Here is an 18,424-nt window from a genome sequence, read left to right as displayed (position 1 = left end):
TTGATATACCGATCAAAGTTCATGATATTATTTATCAAGTTTAAAGTTCGTGAAAAAAATTAAAATTTTCAAAAGTTGCTTAATATTTAAATATTTTTGATATAGCTAGCATTTTCCTTTGCAATTTGAGAGTGGAAATATACGATTGGCTAACTTCACTAAGTAGTGGCAAATACAATTAACACAAGTGGATGGAGACACTTATATCAGTCGCATAGTCAAATGACACTATTACTAGTCTTCTGCAATACTCCCTTCGTCCCATGTTACTTGAAATGTTTCTTTTCGTCACGAGATTTAAGAAAGTTGTGTTTAGTGAGTTAAATAAAGTAGAAGAGAGAATAAAGTAAGAGAGATGAGAGAGGGTAAAGTAAAAGAAAGAATAAAGTAAATGTGATAAAATGTTTTGTTTTTAGCCAAAAAGAGAAATGACTCAAGTAACTTGGGACAACCCAAAATGGAATACGACTCAAGTAACTTAGGATGGAGGGAGTATAATATGTTCATTGTCGACACTATTAGCATGCGCGCAAAAAAAATTGGTTATGCTCACAACTTTATAAATAGCGATCAATACAAGGTCGATCTACCTAGAGATTTTATGGATTGATATATCTTGTTGCCTAAAGATGTTCTCCAAACACCAAAACATAACTAAATGACATTATTGACTCGATCTAGACTTCTAAGTAAAACATGCAAAAGAGAAAAAAATGAGCCCATCAAACCTTAGTATACTAAATTTATTGTATTTTGTTGTAAGGAATAAAATTTTCTCATTGTTTTCTAGATAAAAAATAATAAGAGTATCAAAGATGTTGAACATGAGTCTAACAAGATATTCCATAAGGATTTGACAAAGTAACAATCAACAATAGGAAAAAAAACATGAGTCTAACAAGATATTCCATAAGGATTTGACAAAGTAACAATCAACAATAGGAAAAAAAAACTCCCTACAAGTCCCAAGTAAGCTGAGAACATTTAATTTTCTATAGATCCCAAAGCACTAAAAAGAGATGCAAAACAAAATCAAAACAAAAACACAACTCTCACTAGAAATCAAACCTAAAGGTAGCGTTCACACATATATCCTCTAAATATGGACGTGACTGTGCTATGAGATGTCCTTATAACATGGTAGGAGGTGTTTTGGAATGTCCGTCGGGTTGTCCGCCGGGACATTCGTCCCTATTGTGGATGCTCTTAGCATAAAATATCTTATTCGGCGAATGTGGACATAGATTAAATTTGTAGTAGTGGAGCATAATCAAATTTTGTGGTGATCTTATTTCCAAATTTGACAGCCATTCACCTAATCCACAACATATCATTAATTAGCAAGTCAAGCTTCCCCACTCACAATAGACACTAAATCACATAAACAGAACCTCTCAAAATATCTCAATTAGAATTATTTAGAAATAAATATATCTCGACTTCATCTCATGTAAATACACAGATAATAATGAAGACTAATATCCTTATACTTACCATTTTAACCCTAATCACCTTCACACAAACCTCATGCCGAAAAACCCTCAATCTCACAACCGATCAACACACACTACTCTCTTTCAAACACACCATTTCTTCATCACATCCCAATTCCATCTTGGCCACGAGCTGGTCCACCAACACACCCACATGCCGCTGGCGAGGCGTCTCGTGCGGCGCCAAACACCGCCGCGTCACGGCCCTAAACCTCTCCTCCTTCGGCCTACGTGGAAGCCTCCCTCCACATCTCGGAAACCTAACGTTTCTCCAATTATTAGATCTCAGCTCCAACCGCTTCACCGGCCCCATACCCTCTCACCTCTCTAAACTGCGTCGTTTAAAGATGATCAACTTAGGGTCCAACAACTTCACCGGACAAGTACCGTCGTGGCTCGGAGCCTTTTCCGATCTGCAATACGTGCGGCTGAGCAACAACAGCTTCTCGGGGGAGATACCTTCGTCTCTGTTCAATGCTTCCTCTCTGATTGAGATTAATATGAGATATAATATGCTATCGGGGAAGCTTCCGGATGATATATGCAGTAATAGTCGGAAATTGGAAGCTCTGTTTCTCACCGGGAATCGGCTCAATGGGGAGATTCCGGCGAATATATATAAGTGCAGAGAGCTTCAAGATTTGCGGTTGCCTATTAATAGTTTCAGCGGTAGGATTCCGGTTGAAATTGGGAATTTGAGCATGCTTACGGTTTTATCTCTTGGGATGAACCATTTCGAAGGTGGGGTCTCTTCTTCTTGTTACCTGTTTCGAGTATTTTCCACAAACTTTTTAAACGGTCTTAAAAGTCACAAACTTTTGAAAAATATGCAATTTTCCCAACTCGACCCAAATTGAAAATTTTAGGCAGATTTTGATCATGTGTAGCTAATCGTGAAATATGTGGTTTACTCTGAATTATGCATGAAACGACGTCGTTTTGAGTTAGTGTGTGCCTAATAGGATAAAATATGTGTTTTTTATGTGTTGAGTTTGAAAAATGATCCACTGTGAAAAAATGTACACAACCAATATAAAAGTTTTGTGATTTTTAAGAAAACTTTAAAATTTAGTCAAACGCTTATGATTTTTAAGAATAATATTCATAAATTTAAATATTTTTATCGTAATAATTTCAGGAGGAATACCGGCTGAAATAGGAATGCTTTCTGAATTAGAGAGATTATCCATCCCTAGCGCTTCCCTAACTGGAAATATTCCAAATTCTTTCTTCAACTTTTCGTCTATGATATTGATGGATCTCAGCAACAATAGTTTATCTGGAACTATATCAATAGTCACTTTCCACATCCTCCCTAAAATTCAAGAATTGTATCTTCTATATAACCACTTGACAGGTATATTTTTTAACTCCTACATTTTTTCTTAACATTTTATAAGTATTTTCTAACTGTTATTCTTATTGTATGATGGGAAATTCAGGTGTTGTGCCAAAGGAATTTGGAAACTCAACTTCCTTGACAACTTTGGATCTTGCTTATAACCGATTGACAGGTGCATTTAAAATATTGTGCTACATTTTTTGAGATTCAAAGTATGTCGATACTATATTATATTAGGCTAATTAGCATATTATTTCACGAATAGGATTTATAAAAGAGTAATATTTAACCTTATTAAAAATTCTTAATTGTAAGAAAACGGCATCAAAAATAGCAATTAGCAATCAAATGCACGTAGGAATTAGAGCATCCACAACCGTGCTCTTGCCAGCGGCACGGTTGTGGGCCCGGGCGGTACTATTCATGCCTGCTCTCTGGCAAGAGCACAACACCCACAACTGTGCTCTTCCGCAAGGACGAGCACAATTAATTTAATATTCAATTAAACATAAACATTTCCATAATACTAAAATTCATTAAAAAATCACAATAAATATTACAAAATACAAATAAAATAAAAAAGACATAATTAAAATCCTAAAAATTAAAAATTACATAATTAAAATACTAAAAATTAAAATTTACATAATTATTGGCTAATATTACCCGAGGAAGACTACTCATCCGGCGGCAACAACCCCAATTGTTTTGGAAGACCCACTATCATGCCCTCGTGCGTTTGAAGTTGCGTGGGGGTCATAGTTGACCTATCGGCCATATTGAGTTGGGCCAAAAGGGCCCACAACGAGTTGTTCGGGGGTGGAGGTGGAACATAGGGTGCGGGTTCGGGGGCGGGGGCCGATGGAGTAGCGGAGCGCCGGCGCTCGGCCGCCGCCTTCTTCCTTCCTCGCGGTCGGCGTTGGGAACCGCTTGGTCCGGCGTCGGGGCTACCCAAGTTAGCTCCGGCGAGTTGGCTAGCCACTTCTTCGGAGCCGAAGTCGGATAGGGATACCGACCTTGACCGTTTGGAGGAGCCGCTAGAGGAGGATGTTACGCCTCCCAGATACCTCGGGTGGAACCGCGTTTCCTGCCAAACGTTGAGGTACTTGAACGACTTACCGTTCATGGATTGGTATGTGCTCAGCGCCGCAGTGATGATGTCGACCTCGCTCCGGCCGCTCCTGGCATTCCGCGACTCCTGGAGGAAATAGCCATTGAACTTGCCAATTTCGTCGTTGGCTCGGCCGATGCAGTTGCGCACCATATTCTCGTTGCGCTCGATCGTTCCCGGCGGCCGGTTTGCATTGTACCGGCGAGATACGCGCCACCAAAAGTGATCGCCCGATTGGTTCGTGCCAACCGCCGCATCTTCGGAGATTTCGAAGTACGCCTTGAACAATTTATCCATCTCCGCCGGCGTGTACGGTGTGCGGACACCGCTGCCGCGAGTAGGAGCTTGCGGAGGTTGGGAGGGGGCGGTCTGCCTAGGCTCCGGTGTCCACCCGTATCGTCCTTCGGAGGCACCTTGGTCGTCGATTGGGTATGGACGGTAGCCACCCGGAACGGCCGAATCTTGGGTTTGAGGAGGGGCAGAATATTCCATTTCCGGACTAGGAAACGGTTGTGAACCGAACCATTCGGGGTTCCAACCGTGGGAGCCCGTAGGGTTATCGCCTTGGCCGGACATAGTGATGTTGTAGGGTATGAGAGAATGAAGATGAAAATGGATATGAGAGATTGAAGATGAGAATGGAGATGAGAGAATGATGATGTGAATTGTGTAGTTTGATGTGAATTTTTGGGAGTGAAATTGGGGGTATTTATAGATGAAAGTGTGTATTTTTGGGGTAAAAAAAATTAAAAAAAATTTAAAAAGTGGGAAAAACGGTTATAAACGGATATAATTTTTTGGGAAGTGAATTTTTTTTTATTTTTTATCGGTTTTTTTAATTAAAAACTGATTTTTTTTTAAAAAAAATTTATTTAAACCCAACGGCTATGCCGTTGACGAATGAGGGCGCGCCACGTCAGCTGCTCGCTGGCACGGCGCTGCTCGATGCATCGAGCAGCGCCGTGCCAGCGGCGCGAGCGCAGCGGCGGCGGGTGGCGTCCGTGCCAGCGGCGCGGACGGCGGTGGCGAACAGCGCCACCGTTGCGGATGCTCTTGGTAGTCAAACCCAGGGAGGCAGGCCGTGTGGTAATATTACAAACTACACAGCCGTGTCGTGGCTTGGAAAGCGCACGGTCCATGTGCTCGATTATGGATGGTGATGCGATGCAGACACGAATCGTGTGGTAGGGATTGCGGATCACGCGGTCCATGTGTTGGTTTTTTGGATAGAATTTGGCATATCACAAGGGTTGTATGTTCTATCAACAGACCACATGGTCTATGTGGTTTGTGCATATTTTTTTTTATCAAAACTTGGTCCTTTTTTTTCCTCTCTCTCGAGCCACCACATATAGGATTAAACTAGTAAAATAAGTTTATAAATCACTTTAAACTGCGTAAAACCAAGGGAAAAATTACTATTTACATCATTTATCCCCAAAAATTAGTCTTGCTCGCTCTCGAATAAGATAACATTTAAGCACATAAGTTTCAATAAAAATTGAGACTTAGAGAACATTCCTCCATCTCACATCATTCCGCACAAGTCAAAAGATTACATTTTCCTATAAACACTGCTCCTTAGAACATGAATCATGCACAAACTACTCCTTCAAATCTAGTTACATCAACACATCAATCTATGTCCAAATAGCATCTTTCATGTCTCACACCATCCTTGTTATGTCGTCAATATTATCTCCGTTTGTTTTATATTTTGAAAACTTTTATAATTAATCAACATAAAAATAATATATAATGCATAAATCAAAATTTCTTTCAAATTTGGTTATGTATATTGATATTCAACAAAAAGTAAGGCTTAGAAAGGCCCGAATTGGCTCTTAGGAGTTTATGTAGGATTATGCATGTTAATATTCATCCGTGAGGCTTAAGTCGCAATGCCTTAATCACTTTCATGTATAACCATTACCATAAACATCAACCCATTAAATAAAAATATGCAAATTGGCCCTATAGATTTATTCTGTAAGCCATATCTCAGCACTTTAATGATTTCGATAATGAAATCTAATTCTAGATTTGAATTAATTCAACCAAAATATTTATACTATAAAGTGGGCATAAAATCACGAACCTCCATCCATGCTTTCTAGTCTATGTACAAAATTCGACATACCATATGGGCCATGTGTTCTTTCAAAGACGACACAGTCCGTGTGGTTCTTGTGATTTCTGTTTTTTTTTCCTCTTATTGAAGTTTGTCCTTTTATCCATTTTTTTCTCGAGCCATGACCTATATTATTAGACTAACACCTAAATAAACCTATAACTAGGAAAAAATATTACAGGTTGATCCATATCAATAGGATTGCGACACTTTTTAAATATACATAATATATTTTGTTTATGTATTTTGCTTGATGTCAAATGTTTCCTACTTGGTAGGTGACATGAGATTTTATGGGATGTTGTGTAATGTGTCATGTAGAGAGAAAAAAGTAATTGGATATAATTGGAGTAATAAAGAAGAGAATGAGAGAAATGTAATTGGATACAAAAAAGATGATTTATTTTTTCCAAAAATGAAAACATGACATCTTTTATCTGTTGGTTTCTGGATTACAAGATAAAATAGTAGGGCGTAATACAACCCAAAAGAAGAAGGAATACAAAAGGAGGAACTGAACTCAAAATTACAACGTAAAAACGAAACTACTAAACAGTGAATTAGCCGAGTCGAGGAGTCCTCTTCCCGCAAGACGAGATACGCCCCGGTAGTGCTCTTCGGTTGGCGTGTCGTCCCCAAAGGTAAAACGGCTACGTCTCTATTGATGCAGCACCGCAATCAGTAGAGCTCCGGCGAACGGGATGGAGGAGAGGGCAGAGCTTTCGACAGAAAAACAATGCAGAGAGGGAGAGAGCTTATGATGCAGAGAATGCTTGAGAATAATGTAGTGCAGATGCATGGAGTGGCTAGCCTATTTATAGGCTCAGTCCACTGGTGGGGGTCAACAGCCATGATGGCTGTCATCATTGCAGATTCGTAACCGTCGTCGGTTACAGGCGTGTGACAGGAGTGTGCCTTTCGCGTGTGGAGCGTGTGGATTTCTCACGTGGCAGCCGTGACTGTGCCTCGCTTGACGACATGTCAAGCCACTTGGATTGCTGACTCGGCGGTGGTCTAAAAAGAATAGTTCGGGCCAAGCACCAAGCCCAAAGACCAATTGCCAAGATCCAAGTCCAAGATTGAGATCGGGATCGGGATCGAGCCCGGGCCCGAGGCCCGCGGCCCGCGAGCGCGAGCACGAGCACGTGCACGGGCTCGGGCTCGGGCGGGCGGCGGCGGCGGCGCGTTCGTGTGCGCGTGTGGGCTCTTTCACCCATCTTGGTCCACTATAATTATTAAGTAACATAAAGTCACTTAATTTATACACATTAAAAGATGTGTTAATCCTCCAATGTGGGATAATTAACACTAGTTAATTATTCCCTAAGCTCCAACTCCAAGCTTTAATTAAAAGCTAATTATGCCCAACTTTAATCCACTATGTATCACTCACCGGAAATCGGATTAGAGAAAGTGAATATACTACATTTATCTACGTAAAATGTAGATCGACGCTATATCATTTAATTTTGCAAAATTAAACATCTCGTCACATTTATTATTTCGTCAAAATTCATTGACCGGGCATATTCAATCCATGATTTTTACAATCCCCCACATGAGTGGAAATAGCCGAATGCATATGCATGCAGACACAAGCTCAACCCTCACGAGGTATATAAGCATAAGGATAGGTAGTTGTTGGCTTTGAACCATCCATAGTCAACACCATCGGATACACAGGCGGCTTAGTAGCGCGATGCTTTGAACTAATCCCCCACTACGTGCACCGAGACAATGGTGTTAATGCTTAAACACCTCAACCTCATCCGTTCTCACGTTTTGTGTCCATTGCGGTCTTGGACACCACTTTGGATTCATAAGTGTGTTTTATGAAGCGACCACACTTCGCACTTACAAAGGTGATTCTTAGTCAAGTACCTTGCCATACTTGGTCTCTTTGAGAAGTCCATCTCTTTGAGATCTTTAAGAACCATTAAAAGTTATAGACTTAGCCTTTACCACTATGCAAGTTCTCCAACACTCTATTGCTCTTAGGGAATAGATATAATTGAGTGTTTCTCATGAACTCTCATAGCTTAGTTGTCCCTTTGAACTAAGTTCTTGGGATCTCCAGTCATCATGGTTGGGTTACCACTATGATAATTCTTTAGTTTGTGGATTTCAAACCCATTCCCTCTAGCAACTTATTCATTTGATCACGGTTTAACCCTTTGGTTAGCGGATCCGCTAGATTATCTATTGACTTCACATAGTCAATTGTAATCACCCCTGTTGTGATCAAATGTCTCACGGTGTTATGTCGTCGACGTATATGTCGAGACTTACCGTTATAGAAACCATTGTTTGCCCTTCCAATAGCCGCTTGGCTATCGCAGTGGATCAACACTGGTGGCACTGGCTTAGACCAACATGGAATATCTTCAAGGAAGTTCTTAAGCCACTAGGCTTCCTCACCCGCCTTATCTAAGGCAATGAACTCCGATTCCATTGTTGATCGGGCTATACATGTCTGTTTTGTGGATTTCCACGATACAGCTCCACCCCCAATAGTAAAGACGTATCCACTTGTTGAAAGTGAGTCTCTATTATCGGATATCCAATTGGCATCACAGTACCCTTCAAGTACCGGGGGGTATCTCGAGAAGTGTAGCCCAAGATTTTGAGTATGTTTTAAATATCTCAAAACCCTCACAAGAGCTCTTCAATGCTGTTTGCTTGGATTGCTCGTGTAACGACTCAACTTGTTCACGGCACAAGCAATGTCAGGTCGAGTGCAATTAGTTAAGTACATAATGCACCCGATGACCTGTGCATACTCTTCTTGTGCAACGGGCTCGCCTTTGTTTTTGCTCAAGTGAACGTCGAGTTCAATTGGAGTCTTAACTGGCGCGCCATCATAGGCTTTGAATTTATTCAATATCTTCTCAACATAATGTGATTGTGTTAAGATGATTCCATCAGACGTTCTTAGAATCTTCATTCCAAGAATTACATCGGCTAGACCCATGTCTTTCATGTCAAAGTTTCTCTTTAACATGACCTTTGTATCGTTAATTACTTGAGTGTTACTACCCAAGATTAACATATCATCAACGTATAGACACACTATAACATGGCCGTTATTAGTGCTCTTGATGTAGACACATTTGTCGCACTCGTTGATTTTGAACCCATTCGATAACATCACATTATCAAACTTCAAGTGCCATTGCAATGGCGCTTGTTTCAATCCATATAGAGACTTTACGAGCTTGCATACCTTTTTCTCTTGTCCAGGTACTACAAACCCTTCGGGTTGCTCCATATATATTTCATCTTCTAATTCACCATTTAGAAACGCGGTCTTTACATCCATTTGATGAATCTCAAGATTGTGCAATGCAGCAATAGCGAGAAGCACTCGGATAGATGTAATCCTTGTTACAGGTAAATATGTATCGAATAAGTCATGTCCTTCCTTTTGTTTAAAACCCTTTACTACTAGTCGGGCTTTATACTTATCTACTGTTCCATCGGCCTTAAACTTTCTTTTAAGGACCCATTTGCATCCTAAAGGTTTAGCACCTTCGGGCAAATCAACCAACACCCACGTGTGGTTTAGCAAAATTGAATCAATTTCGCTTTGAACAGCTTCTCTCCAATGTAACCCGTCTGGGCCATCGAATGCTACTTTTATAGATGTCGGTTCTTCATCTAACATAAAAGCAATGTAGTCAGGACAAAATGTTTTTGGTGTTCTGACCCTACTACCACGTCTTAGTGTTGTATCATTTGGATCGGGCCTTGCACGCTTGCGCGATTTAGGTTCCTCATCCGCTGATTTAGAACTAGTGGCTTCTTCTTCCACTGGTTTAGAATTAGTGGCTTCTTCAATTCTTGTCTCAGAATTTGTTGAGACTTTTTCTTTGTCTTTGCAAGGAAATGTATTTTCGAGAAATACAACATTCCTCGACTCAATTGTTGTTCCTACTGTGATAGTCGATATTTCAGACTTGTGAACAACAAAACGATATGCACTACTGTTAAGTGCATATCCAATGAAGATGCAATCAACCGTTTTAGGTCCGATTGTAACTTCTTTGGGTGGAGGAACCATCACCTTTGCCAAACACCCCCACACTTTGAGGTATTTGTAGGATGGCTTCCTTCCCTTCCACAACTCATAAGGAGTAACATCTTTTCCTTTGAGAGGGATCTTATTCAAGATATAGTTGGCTGTCAAAACAGCTTCCCCCCACATGTTATGTGGTAATCCTGAAGTCAAAAGCAGTGCATTCATCATCTCTTTTAGAGTTCGATTTTTGCGTTCTGCAACACCATTAGATTGTGGTGAATATGGTGCAGTCGTTTGATGGATTATACCACTTGCGTTGCATAATTCCTCAAACGGGGCTACATATTCGCCTCCTCTATCGCTTCGAATCGATTTGATTTTACAACCAAGTTGATTCTCAAGTTCGTTCTTATAATTTTTGAACGCTTTTATTGCTTCATCTTTAATTCTTAAAATATAAATATAGCAATACCTTGTGCAATCATCTATGAAAGTGATAAAGTACTTTTTACCACCTCTAGTTTGCACCATCTTTAAATCACATACGTCCGTGTGAATTAATTCAAGGGGTTTTGTGCTTCGTTCAACCGAGTGAAACAGCAACTTAGTCATTTTTGCTTCAAGACAAATTTCACATTTATCTTGGATATCCAATTCATTAGCCTTTAGTAAATCTACATTTACTAATCTTTTAATGGCTTTTGAATTTACATGTCCCAATCTACAATGCCACAAATTTGAACTCTCAGTCAAGTAAGAGGAAGTAGATGCTTTATTTTTATTAGCCAAAGGCTTTGCAACACTGCGAGTTGCCACACTAAGCTTGAAAAGCCCATCGGTTACATAACCTTTTCCGAGGGATTTTTCAAACTTATACAAAGTAAACCTATCAGACTCAAATACAAGTTTAAACCTCTTATTAACTAGTATTGATCCTGACACTAGGTTCTTGTTGATGTCCGGGACATGCAGCACATCCTTCAAAGTGATCGTGACGCCAGACGTCATCATGAGAATCACGTTACCAACGCCGAGGACTTCGGACGATGCTTGATTCCCCATGTTGATCTTCCTCCCTTCAGCAGCAGTGTAGGAGGCAAACTTGCTCCTATCTGAGCAGACATGAGCAGTAGCGCCGGTGTTGATGTACCAGCCACCCTTGTTATCCACAAGGTTAACCTCTTCGGTGACCACTGCAATGAGGTCGTTTTCATCCCAGTCCTTGAACTCCTTCTCAACGACGTGGGCAGCCGGCTTCTTCTTCTTGCTGCGGCAGTCCTTAGCAAAGTGGTCTTGTTTGCCACATTTGTAGCAGTCGCCTTCAAACTTTTTTGAAGGCTGCTTTCCCTTCCCTTTGTCACTTGGACGGTTTGGGCGAGGGCGTTTGTTGGAGGGACCGCCCCGCTCCAACAGATTGGCTTTGGCTTCAAGTGGGGTGAAGCCCTTAGCCTTTTGGTCGCTTTTGCGCACATCTGCCTCAATGCGCAACTTCCTGATCAAGTCTTCAAGGGTCATCTGCTTTCGCTTGTGCTTGAGATAACTCTTGAAGTCCTTCCAACTTGGAGGGAGCTTGTCAATGATCGTGCACCTTAGGAATTTATCGGGCAAGGTCATCCCTTCAGCCACTAATGAGTGGATGATCATTTGGAGCTCTTGGACTTGCTCCATGACGGGTCGAGAATCGACCATCTTGTAGTCCATAAATTTGGAAGCTACAACTTGTTCCGTCCCTGCAGCATTATCTATGCTATACTTCTTTTCTAGGTTTTCCCACATTTGTTTAGATGTGGTTACATTGGAGTATACATTGTAGAGGCTATCATCTAATGCACTTAAAATAAAATTTTTACATAGATAATCCCCTTTTCTCCAAGCTTCATAGTCCGCCATGACTTCGAGCCTAGTCTCTTGGTCGCTTGGCGCGGGCGGCTCGTTTTCAGTGAGAAAGTTGGCGACGCCCAATGTTGTCAAGTAGAACAACATCTTTTGGTACCACCTCTTGAAGTTAGATCCTCCAAACTTAGGTGGTTTCTCGGCAGGTGGCATCATTCTTGGTGCCAAAGGTGCCGCAGTTGGTCCATGGAAGGGACCAATTCCGTTGCCCCCGAAGGAGCCAACAACTTGGTTGGGCATAGAGCCCCCCATGTTCGTGTTGGGCATAGTGCCCCCCACATTCGTGTTGATCCCGGAAGATCCAACACCAGTATTGAGCCCGAAGGCACCAACACTCGATCCATTAAAGGATCCGAAGGAACCACTAAAAGTGGAACCAACCGAACCACCAAAGGTGGAACCAGTGGACGCCCCGAAAGGGTTGTCCCAAACCCAAGGGACAGTGGATGAGGCGGCTGGGAAGCCGGGGGTTGGCATCATCGAGGGAATCGATGAAGTGTTGACCGGTCCAGTGGTCGCCATGGTGGAGGGAATGGCAGGGGCGGAGGTGGCAGCGGCGGTGTTGGAATCAGTCGACATCTCCAGCAAAGGTATTAAGTGTTTCGAAAGTTTTTAGGTTCAGTTTAGAGTCCAAATTCCTTCAAAGGCAAGTTATATCTCGTCTTGCGATTGTTGGTTTCTGGATTACAAGATAAAATAGTAGGGCGTAATACAACCCAAAAGAAGAAGGAATACAAAAGGAGGAACTGAACTCAAAATTACAACGTAAAAACGAAACTACTAAACCGTGAATTAGCCGAGTCGAGGAGTCCTCTTCCCGCAAGATGAGATACGCCCCGGTAGTGCTCTTCGGTTGGCGTGACGTCCCCAAAGGTAAAACGGCTACGTCTCTATTGATGCAGCACCGCAATCAGTAGAGCTCCGGCGAACGACATGGAGGAGAGGGCAGAGCTTTCGACAGAAAAACAATGCAGAGAGGGAGAGAGCTTATGATGCAGAGAATGCTTGAGAATAATGTAGTGCAGATGCATGGAGTGGCTAGCCTATTTATAGGCTCAGTCCACTGGTGGGGGTCAACAGCCATGATGGCTGTCAACATTGCAGATTCGTAACCGTCGTCGGTTACAGGCGTGTGACAGGAGTGTGCCTTTTGCGTGTCGAGCGTGTGGATTTCTCACGTGGCAGCCGTGACTGTGCCTCGCTTGACGACGTGTCAAGCCACTTGGATTGCTAACTCGGCGGTGGTCTAAAAAGAATAGTTTGGGCCAAGCACCAAGCCCAAAGACCACCCAAACACCAATTGCCAAGATCCAACTCCAAGTCCAAGTCCAAGTCCAAGTCCAAGATCGAGATCGAGATCGAGATCGGGCCCGGGCCCAAGGCCCGCGAGCACGGACACGGGCTCGGGCTCGGGCTCGGGCGGGCGGCGGCGGCGGCGGCGCGCGCGTGTGGGCTCTTTCACCCATCTTGGTCCACTATAATTATTAAGTAACATAAAGTCACTTAATTTATACACATTAAAAGATGTGTTAATCCTCCAATGTGGGATAATTAACACTAGTTAATTATTCCCTAAGCTCCAACTCCAAGCTTTAATTAAAAGCTAATTATGCCCAACTTTAATCCACTATTTCTCACTCACCGGAAATCGGATTAGAGAAAGTGAATATACTACATTTATCTACGTAAAATGTAGATCGACGCTATATCATTTAATTTCGCAAAATTAAACGTCTCGTCACATTTATTATTTGGTCAAAATCCATTGACCGGGCATATTCAATCCATGATTTTTACATTATCCTTAAAATAATGTGACATCATTTTGCGGATGTGAGAGTAATACTGATAAGGGTATTTCCCTTATCACGATGCCGGCGACGATAAACAAGAAGTCCCGGGAGGTAGATTCCCGTCGACAACTCAAGCTTTAAACAAAGTGCATAAAATAAAACAGAAAGAAGCGTAAAACAGAAAGAAGCGTAAATTCATATATTCATTCAATGATTGAAAAGAATAACAATGATACATATTTATAATATTAAATACCTTAACTTAAGGAACAAGAAAATATCCTAAACATATATGGAAAAGTAATGACAAATTAGTAATTAACTAATTAATAAATATATGGGGATATGCACGTATCAAATACATATCTATATATGTAGATAACTTTAGCTAGTAAATGCATGAATCAATGTCAAATATAAAAATGACTGTTCACATACTATACACGGATGGAAGGATAGATGCATGAACAATGAATCGATCATTTCACAAATGGTTATGATATTTCATCAAATGTTGTCTATCTATGACAGGTGAATTACCAGAAGAACTTGGTAACCTGGTAAATCTTGAGATGTTTGCAGCTTCCTTCAACGATTTCTTATATGGAACCATACCATCTTCCATATTTAACATTTCATCATTGAAGGTCTTATCTCTTCAGCAGAACAATTTCTCAGGAAACCTCCCTCCATTTATGGGACTCTCCCTCTCCAAACTCCAAGAGCTTTATCTATACTTTAACAAGCTCAGCGGAAAAATCCCAAGCTCCATCACCAACGCTTCTCAACTTATTGTCATAGAATTGAACAGAAATACATTCACTGGCTCCATCCCAGACTTTGGTAATTTAAGACTCTTGAAAGCACTTCGACTTTGGGAAAACAATTTGACAGGAGCTGAATCTCCCCATCAAGTGATAAGATTTCTCTCTTCATTAGCTAACTGTCGCGATTTACAATACTTGGAAATATCAGACAATCCACAAATGAATGGGATCCTCCCGGCCTCCATTGGGAATTTATCTACTGATCTTGTCACTTTTGCAGCATCAAACTGTAATATAAAAGGTTCTATTCCTCACGGGATTGTAAACTTAAGTAGTTTGCATGGTTTGTATCTTCACCAAAATCATCTCACAGGAGATGTTCCAATACATATAGGAAACTTGAAGCAACTTGAAGGTATAAACCTTGGTACAAATCATCTTCAGGGGTTCATCCCTCATGGTCTTTGCCAAATGAGAATTCTCAACTTGTTGAACTTGAGTGAGAATATTTTCACAGGTGATGTGCCTGGATGTTTGGGAAGGATTAGAACCTTAAGGGAGGTGTATTTGGATTCAAACAAGTTGAATTCCACCATACCTCTTGAATTATGGAATCTCGCAGATCTTACGAGTCTAAACTTGTCCTCAAACTATTTGAATGGTGAATTATCATCTCAAGTTGGTCGCTTGAAGGCTATCAATGAGCTAGACTTGTCTTGCAACCAATTTTCAGGTGATATTCCTAGCTTGATTGCGGGGTGCACTTCTTTGGAGTTCTTGTCTTTGTCGAATAATACGTTTGGAGGATCTATACCCCAATCTTTCGAGAATATGAGATCATTGAACGAGTTATATCTATCTCATAACAATCTCTCTGGTGTTATACCAAAGAATTTGGCTAACCTGGACCTCATGTATCTTGATGTATCTTACAACAAGTTGGAAGGGGAGATTCCAAATGGAGGGTGTTTCATTAACTTCAATGCTGAATCGTTTGCTCAGAACTATGCTCTTTGTGGTGTTGAAAGATTTGGGGTACTAACTTGTGCGAAAAAACATGCTAAATCAAGACTGAAGAGTGTTGCTGAGTTGTTGAAGTATATTTTGCCACCTGTGCTTTCAGCTTTGATATTGGTAGCTTTTGCAGTTATGGTAATAAGGCGATGCAGGCCAAAAAAATTACCATATCAAGATGATACTTCAGTAGGTGATGCTTGGAGGAGAGTTTCGTACTTAGAGCTTGTGCGTGGAACTAATTCTTTCAGTGAAACGAGTCTGCTTGGACGAGGAAGCTTTGGTTCAGTATTCAAAGCGATGCTTTCTGATGATTTGGATGTTGCGGTGAAGGTCTTTGATATGCAATCGGAAGGATCTATGAAGAGTTTTGAGACTGAGAGCCGGATACTAAGTAACATTCGACATAGGAACTTGCTTGGGATAATTGGTTGTTGTAGTAACGTTGAGTTCAAAGCGTTGATTCTTGAGTACATGCCTAATGGGAGTTTGGAGAATTGGCTACATTCTGAAAATTGTTGGTTGGATTTACTGCAGAGGGTGAATATAGCAATTGATGTAGCACTGGCCTTGGAGTATCTGCATCATGGCTATACATTCCCCATTGTTCATTGTGATATAAAGCCGAACAATGTGTTGCTTGATAAGGATATGACTGCTCGTGTTGGTGATTTTGGTATTTCCAAGCTTTTTGATGAAGGGCAGACTGAGGTTCTGACTAAAACATTGGCAACTATCGGATATGCAGCACCAGGTGATGTTTATATGTACTTTGAGATTTATTTTTATGTTTCATTTTGGGTTATTATCAACTCGGGAAAATTTCGTGTGATTAGAGTATGGATCGGAAGGAAAGGTATCCACGAACGGAGACGTGTATAGTTATGGTATAATGCTCTTAGAGATGTTGACCGGGAAGAAGCCCACGGATGATATATTCACTGGAGAAATGAGCTTCAAAGAGTGGATTGGCGAAGCAATACAAGAAAATGCAGTAAGTGAAGTTACAGAACATGGGTTGCTAGCAAGAGAAGATAGGCATTTCAATGAAAAAGAGGGATGTGTGTCATCTATTTTTCATGTTGCAATCAAATGTTTAGTCATTTCACCACATGAAAGAATCAACATGATTGAAGCAGCAGCAACTCTCAAGAAAGTAAGAGCCACACTTTTAGCAGGAACCACAAGGCGTTAGTAATCTCAAAGTGTCTCTTTTTTAAAGTCTGTGCATAAATTCCTCCAGATCTTACTTAAAATTTGGAATACAATGCATAGTCAACACTTGTAGCTGATTTTATTCCTATTTATTTTTTGCTGAATTTATTCATCAAATAATTATAAAGAAAAATATAATCGAAAGCTTCACAAGAACAAGAAAGATGGAGAGAAAAATGAGAGGAATCTTATTGAATCTGAATTGGAATGCTTCGTTGATTACACTCTAACATGAGCCCTTATTTTTAGCTAAGAAGAATTAAAACTAGTCATCAACTAACTTGTTGATCTAACGGTCACAATGAAATCTATCAACTATACAAATCTACGGACAGGATTAAACTCTCATTTAAAACATTCCCTCTATTCTCTAAGTGTTGGGCTGAGTTGATCAAGTTGGGCTGCATTGAGCATACTCCACAATAATCAATTTTTTTACTTCCAATCGTCTTTATTCTATGCATGGTGATTGATATTAATTGCCTCTCGGAGGAAAACAACCTTGTCCCCAAGGCTGAATGCCGAGATCCTCGACATCGTCCACCCCTGCCTCAAAGCCCTCGTTCATGATCTTTGAGGACAATGACTGGGAGACTTTTGGACGGACATTGATGCGTTGGACTGTACTTGAGGCCACATTGAAAACATGGTCTTCGGCCACATGTGTCTGGTAGTCCTCCCGAGACATATTTCTATAAACGACGATTAGGAAGAGACACTGCAGAATGTGCCTGCAAGGGATGACACGAATGTTGCATTGAGGAACGATGAGGAAAGGAGTTACTGGAGTCGTTAGGACTGGTCAAAGGCGTCGAAAAAACTCCATACGTTTGGTCATCTGAACTAGTCACTACAAAAAAAAGCGCTCAATAGTGATGGCGGCCTATAGCTAAACAACTATTGACGGATGAATAACTGAAAAGCGTCAGTCACCAATTAGCGACGGACTAATCCGTCACTAAAGCGAAGCAGCCGCCTATGTTTTCCGTCTTTGGGTGGATTAATAACTTAAGTGACAGACAAATCCGTCACTAAAGTTTTTTATTGACAAGTTTATTAATGACATATCTATCGAAACTTACCCTGTCACTGATCTGTTAAATGAAGAAATTTCACTTGCTTGTGACGGAATTATCCGTCACTAGGTAGCGATCTTTTTTGTAGTGGCATGCGAACAAATCGCAATTCCATAATCAGTCAACTGTCGGCAATGTGGTTTGAGTTTTGCTAAATAGAAACCTAGAAATTGGTGGTAAGATTGGGCAAATGCGACTCAAATGCATCAATGTAATCCGCCAATGACCCATCATAATAGCTAGAAGCTAGGTCTTCATAATCATCGCGAGCCGAATAATAGACAAACCAAATGAAGAGTTCATGCCAAATTTCGGATCAAGAAAGGCCAAATTATCCTTCACGGAAGCCTACGGTTTACATTGATAATTGATCTTTTTCTGATACATTCTTCAAAACCTACATACTACAGATAGGAGTTTACAATAAAAGAATCACAACCATACTTGCACCTAATTGATTCAAATTAATTCTCAATTGATTCACATTCATTCTAATTTATTCAAATACTTACACGAAATAAGAATATAACGCATAACAATATTTATTTCTTAGCTTGATTACGTGTCTAGA

At 40.8% G+C, this 18,424-nt stretch overlaps 1 protein-coding gene across 1 annotated transcript; it reads left to right on the top strand.

Annotated features, from left to right (window-relative positions):
• Positions 1–1,388: 1,388 nt before the first annotated feature.
• Positions 1,389–16,881, top strand: LOC121780907 (putative receptor-like protein kinase At3g47110). Its single transcript, XM_042178563.1, has 5 exons — positions 1,389–2,234; positions 2,632–2,850; positions 2,936–3,007; positions 14,313–16,316; positions 16,399–16,881. The coding sequence occupies exons 1-5, from the start codon at positions 1,469–1,471 to the stop codon at positions 16,755–16,757; spliced, it is 3,420 nt and encodes a 1,139-aa protein (XP_042034497.1). The 5' UTR covers positions 1,389–1,468; the 3' UTR covers positions 16,758–16,881.
• The last annotated feature ends 1,543 nt before the right edge of the window (positions 16,882–18,424 follow it).

Source organism: Salvia splendens, chromosome 20 (genome assembly GCF_004379255.2).
Source record: "Salvia splendens isolate huo1 chromosome 20, SspV2, whole genome shotgun sequence".
Classification (NCBI taxonomy): domain Eukaryota; kingdom Viridiplantae; phylum Streptophyta; class Magnoliopsida; order Lamiales; family Lamiaceae; genus Salvia; species Salvia splendens.
The sequence above is the reverse complement of the archived record's forward strand: the minus strand, read 5'-3'. Positions and strand labels throughout refer to the sequence as shown.